Raw genomic sequence first — 6,276 nt, forward strand, 5'->3', positions numbered from 1 at the left:
CAGTTACACTGATTGCAATTGTTAGGTAAAGTCCCTCTGGCAATCATGTCTTGCCCCCATAAAGTGTGACACACACTAAGGCCCCACCCTCCTCCCTCCATCCCTCTTTCTGCTTCCCCCTGCCCATAAACTTAATTGTCATTAATTGTCCTCATATCAAGATTGAGTACATAGGATTCATGCTTCTCCATTTTTGTGATGCTTTACTAAGAATAATGTCTTCCACTTCCATCCAGGTTAATACGAAGGATGTAAAGTCTCCCTTTTTTTTAATAGCTGAATAGTATTCCATGGTATACATATACCACAGCTTGTTAATCCATTCCTGGGTTGGTGGGCATTTAGGCTGTTTCCACATTTTGGCAATGGTAAATTGAGCTGCAATAAACAGTCTAGTACAAGTGTCCTTATGATAAAAGGATTTTTTTCCTTCTGGGTAGATGCCCAGTAATGGGATTGCAGGATCGAATGGGAGGTCTAGGTTGAGTGCTTTGAGGTTTCTCCAGACTTCCTTCCAGAAAGGTTGTACTAGTTTGCAGTCCCACCAGCAGTGTAAAAGTGTTCCCTTCTCTCCACATCCACGCCAGCATCTGCAGTTTTGAGATTTTGTGATGTGGGCCATTCTCACTGGGGTTAGATGATATCTCAGGGTTGTTTTGATTTGCATTTCTCTAATATATAGAGATGATGAACATTTTTTCATGTGTTTGTTAGCCATTCGTCTGTCGTCTTTAGAGAAAGTTCTATTCATGTCTCTTGCCCATTGATATAAGGGATTGTTGGCTTTTTTCATGTGGATTAATTTGAGTTCTCTATAGATCCTGGTTATCAAGCTTTTGTCTGATTGAAAATATGCAAATATCCTTTCCCATTGTGTAGGTTGTCTCTTTGCTTTGGTTATTGTGTCCTTAGCTGTACAGAAGCTTTTCAGTTTAATGAAGTCCCATTTGTTTATTTTTGTTGTTGTTGCAATTGCCATGGCAGTCTTCTTCATGAAGTCTTCCCCCAGGCCAATATCTTCCAGTGTTTTTCCTATGCTTTCTTTGAGGATTTTTATTGTTTCATTCCTCAAATTTAAGTCCTTTATCCATCTTGAATCAATTTTTGTGAGTGGGGAAAGGTGTGGGTCCAGTTTCAGTCTTTTACATGTAGACATCCAGTTCTCCCAACACCATTTATTGAATAGGGAGTCTTTCCCCCAAGGTAAGTTCTTGTTTGGTTTATCAAAGATTAGGTGGTTGTAAGATGTTAGTTTCATTTCTTGGTGTTCAATTCGATTCCAAGTGTCTATGTCTCTGTTTTTGTGCCAGTACCATGCTGTCTTGACCACTATGGCTTTGTAGTACAGACTAAAATCTGGTATGCTGATGCCCCCACCTTTATTTTTGTTACTAAGAACTGCCTTAGCTATACGGGGTTTTTTCCAGTTCCATACAAAACGCAGAATCATTTTTTCCAAATCTTGAAAGTACGATGTAGGTACTTTGATAGGAATGGCATTGAATAGGTAGATAGCTTTGGGAAGTATAGACATTTTAACAATGTTGATTCTTCCCATCCATGAGCATGGTATGTTCTTCCATTTGTTAATATCCTCTGCTATTTCCTTTCTGAGGATTTCATAGTTTTCTTTATAGAGGTCCTTCACCTCCTGCGTTAGGTATATTCCTAGGTATTTCATTTTCTTTGAAACTATGGTGAAGGGAGTTGTGTCCTTAATTAGCTTCTCATCTTGACTGTTATTGGTGTATACAAAGGCTACTGACTTGTGGACATTGATTTTATATCCTGAAACATTACTGTATTTTTTGATGACTTCTAGGAGTCTTGTGGTTGAGTCTTTGGGGTTCTCTAAGTATAAGATCATGTCATCAGCAAAGAGGGAGAGTTTGACCTCCTCTGCTCCCATTTGGATTCCCTTTATTTCCTTGTCTTGCCTAATTGTATTGGCTAGAACTTCCAGCACTATGTTGAATAGTAAAGGCAACAGAGGACAACCTTGTCTGGTTCCAGTTCTAAGAGGAAAAGCTTTGTTTTACTCCATTCAGTAAAATATTAGCTGTGGGTTTGTCATAGATAGCTTCAATCAGTTTTAGAAATGTGCCACCTATGCCTATACTCTTCAGTGTTCTAATTAGAAAAGGATGCTGGATTTTATCAAATGCTTTTTCTGCATCTATTGAGAGGATCATGTGATCTTTATTTTTGCCTCTGTTAATATGGTGGATAACGTTTATGGACTTGCGTATGTTAAACCAGCCTTGCATCCCTGGGATGAAGCCTACTTGATCATGATGAATGACTTTTTTGATGATAAGCTGTAATCTATTGGCTAGGATTTTGTTGAGAATTTTTCCATCTATATTCATGAGTGAGATTGGTCTGAAATTCTCCTTTTTGTTTGGGTCTTTTCCTGGTTTTGGTATCAGGGTGATGTTTGCTTCATAGAATGTGTTGGGGAAGATTCCTTCTTCCTCAGTTTTTTGGAATAATTTCTGCAGTACAGGAATAAGCTCTTCCTTGAAGGTTTGATAGAATTCTGGAGTGAAGCCATCTGGACCAGGGCATTTTTTAGTTGGAAGCTTTTTTATTGTTTCTTTCATCTCAGTGCTTGAAATTGGTCTGTTCAGGAGGTCTGTTTCATCCTGGCTAAGTCTAGGGAGAGGGTGTGATTCCAAATATTGATCCATTTCCTTCACATTGTCAAATGTCTGGGCATAGAGTTTCTGGTAGTATTCAGAGATGATCTCTTGTATCTCTGTGGGATCAGTTGTTATTTCCCCTTTATCGTTTCTGATTGAGGTTATTAGAGATTTTACTTTTCTATTTCTAGTTAGTCTGGCCAATGGTTTATCTATTTTATTTATTTTTTCAAAAAACCAACTCCTTGTTTCATTAATTTTCTGAATGATTCTTTTGTTTTCAATTTCATTGATCGCAGAGAGCCTTTTTGCTTGAGAATGACCCTTCGCTTGACACTGCGGTCCAGTATTTCCACATGGAGAAGCGCTGCCTCAAGCGCGAACTTTCCTCTGCTGCCCTGCCCATGTCAGCGTGTCCCCATGTACCTCAGACATAAGGAAACCTACCTGCTGTCAACACCCCCAGTGAAGACCAAGAGCAGCATTTTAAGATCTTTGTATAAAGTGGCTTTTCTGGGTTTTTGCTTTTGCCTCAGATGCTAGGAAACATAGTTCTTTTGAATTTTGGAAGGAATTAATTTATAGATGACATCATCCAGTACATTCAAATATGGCAGGATTCAGATTTTTAAAAATCAGCATTTGCTGTTCTTGGTTAAACGCAGTCATTTTTATGGGTAATAATTGCTTAATATGCCTGGCACATTATTGAAATCCCTTCTGAGAGGCTCAGAATGAGTCAGAAGGTCAATTTATTCCTTGGCTGGGTTCCTTTCACAACATGGGTTTTCCTGTGCTGCTGTTCAGGAGGAGCAATTAAGACTCTTTGTGTATCCAAAGCTTTCCAGCTGAATTCTGGCCCCATCAGTGATATCATCAGAGCTCCGGCTTTTGCCTGGTGGTGCAGAGCTTTCATCTGGTAGTGAACCTTTGGGGGCCTTTCCTCCCACCACAGGCTTAAAAACATGAGGCCCAAACTGAGGGATGCCCTGCTTATTCCTCGGGCAGCTCCTTCTCTCTTTACATTCAACCTGGCTTTGTGGGACTTTTTTCTGAGCTCTACCTAGAAATATAAATTCTTTACCACTACTTTGAGAACTAAAAACCCCTCCGTAAAAATGTCTGTAATTCTTCCAGAGTGGTCTTGCCAACATTTGGTAGGTAAAAACCAGAGAAGTCAGTTGCTACCAGATCTCACAGATCAGTGGCCTGCAACTGCAAGGTTCCTGCTGCACTAGGTCTACACGTGCGCTAGACACCCCAGGACGCAGGGTGGGAAGAATTTACAGCTCCAGCTGCCTTTGATGGGTGCTTTCTCAGAAAATCTCACTTAAGAACTTAGGTAGTATATCTCAGTTCTCCTATTTGAGTTCCCCTGAAGATGAGCCAAACTTTTATGAACCATAAATGTACTTTGCATCCTCCCTTTTTTCCATAAAAATTTCCCCTTCCTCTGCCCAGTTCTTCTATTTTCTCTGGCTTTAAATCCTAGTATTTATAAAAACAGAAAATGTTACAGTTCAAAAGGTATTTATTTTTGTAATACTCTGTCCAAAGCCACTGGTTTGAAAGACTGTGCTCTCCACTTTTCCTGTCAAACTGAAGTTCTATGTGAAGAGACTTGGGGAGCTTTTATTTCAGGGTGCTGAGTTTAATGTTGATTAGATTTATACGGAGGCAAGACATTTCTCTCCTTGGCTGGTTAGTAAAGAGTAGTGACAAATGTTTTACTAGTTAAAGAGTAAAATATTATCGTCAACTTCAAATATGAGAATTTTATGCCACACCAAATGCTTATTCACAGGAGGTTGCCCTAATATTCACAGCTTGTTACAGCTAAAACTGCAATGTTGTCATTGCCACAGCTCAGATGAAAAATAAAAGGAAGCACTATTTTGGATTAAATTGCTTTATTAGTTGACCTAAAAGGCAAAATGTACAAATGTATTAAGGCAAGATAGAAGAAATAATTTTGTCATGGAAATCTCATTATAAGGGTCTGACAAGTAATGCATCTTTACTTTTGGATCCCAGGTGGATGGAGTCCGCGAGAGATTGTCAGAGCAACAGTATAACAGACTTGTGGACTACATCACCAAGACGTCTTGTCACCTGGCCCCCAACTGCTCTTCCATGCAAACACCGAGCCCTGTGGTGGCTGTGGACCCTCCACCCTCCACTGTTAAAACATACCATTATTTGGTTGATCCACGTTTTGCTCAGGTCTTCATTAGTAAATTTACCATGGTAAAAAATAAAGCTCTGAGGAAAGGGTTCCCTTGAATCCCCTCTGAGGTGTTGAATACTACTTGTGCCATTTTTTTGTTTTTGAGATAGGTTCCATGTTGCCCAAGCTAACTTGAACTCCTTCCTGGCTTCAATTTTCCCAGTTCAGCCTTCAGAGACTACAGGTACATAGCACCATGCCAGGTGGTAATTTATTTTTGAGAAAGAGAAACCTAATTAGCTCTAATACCCAATATGGACACAAGGCAAACACTTTTCTATAGTATTTCTAGCCACTTCTTAAATTGATTCTTACCATCTCCCTGAAACAAAGACAACTTTAAAATGTGTTCCTTTCCCATGTGGAGACAGTATCCACAGAATCCTGTATTGTATTCTTTTCACACATAGACGATCCATTCCTTTTTGTTCTGTGACATTTGCAAAAATTTCCACAATTTGAATGTTAACTTTCTGCTCCAATGCAAAATGTGGCCAGGCCTCAGAATGGTGAGCCAGTTGCATCTGTTTGGGGGCTGAGACACCACCTTTGCCTCTGACTTCGTGATTTAACTTATCACATTTGTTACTTAACTGCAATGCTACTCTTTCAGTGAAAACTGCTGTGTATTCTTTCTCAAAGTCTGTTTAGTCAAATGTAACAAGTCTGATTGATTGCTATCTAGGTGTTAGAAGTCTCTTTCCACCCAGTCTGTTTTTTACTAAGCAAGCTTAGGGTAAATCTTTTGTGTCTACTAATGAATAACAGCCCTGAAGTGCTCAGGTGAGTTTCCTGAGTACCCTAAAACACTAGGAACTCCTTGGTCCCAGGTAGGGAGTCAAGAACTCCAACCCTGATGCTAAAAATGACAACAGTCCAGATAGTTTATTCTGCTCAATTGACTTGACAAAACATGAAGATACTTCCAGTGACTGGTAATATTTAGCTTCTCAGAATGGGTTTGAATCAAGATCCCAGGCCACCAGATTTCTTAAAATGTTTAGTAAATGTCTGACTAAAACATGTTTACTGATTACATGAGCCTGTTACTGACAATTGTGAGATACTATGACAATGGGAATTGCAAATGCCCACTGACCTTTGATTTAACATGTTCTTGAGCAGTCACTACAAACCTGTTACTGGAAAGCAAGACAGTTCAAGCTCAGAATGAAAAAATGGCTCCTCCGTTGGTTGTGTTATAATCATTTAGGGAAGTGAGTTTTGTCACCCTCAAGAGTAACTATTTTTAAGAATGTAAATAAGCATTAATTCTTGTATCTTTTATGGTAATTTCGCATACAGCTTCTAAGAATTGTTATATAAAATAGTTTAAAATAAAAGGTATCCTTGAACTGCCGACCATATATAGATGTGTAGTGTTACCATTTTTTATAATATAGTTTT

General features: G+C 39.1%; 1 protein-coding gene across 7 annotated transcripts in view; it reads left to right on the forward strand.

The window, feature by feature from the left end:
- The window catches only part of VPS13B (vacuolar protein sorting 13 homolog B), a 980,186-nt gene extending 973,950 nt beyond the window's left edge, over positions 1–6,236 (forward strand). For all 7 annotated transcript variants that reach the window (XM_053558614.1, XM_053558617.1, XM_053558615.1 and 4 more), the window contains one exon: positions 4,677–6,236. In XM_053558614.1, coding sequence (XP_053414589.1) covers positions 4,677–4,925 — 249 coding nt within the window. In that variant the 3' untranslated portion in view covers positions 4,926–6,236. The remainder of the gene's footprint in view (positions 1–4,676) is intronic.
- The last annotated feature ends 40 nt before the right edge of the window (positions 6,237–6,276 follow it).

This window comes from Nycticebus coucang, chromosome 13 (assembly GCF_027406575.1).
Source record: "Nycticebus coucang isolate mNycCou1 chromosome 13, mNycCou1.pri, whole genome shotgun sequence".
Taxonomy (NCBI): domain Eukaryota; kingdom Metazoa; phylum Chordata; class Mammalia; order Primates; family Lorisidae; genus Nycticebus; species Nycticebus coucang.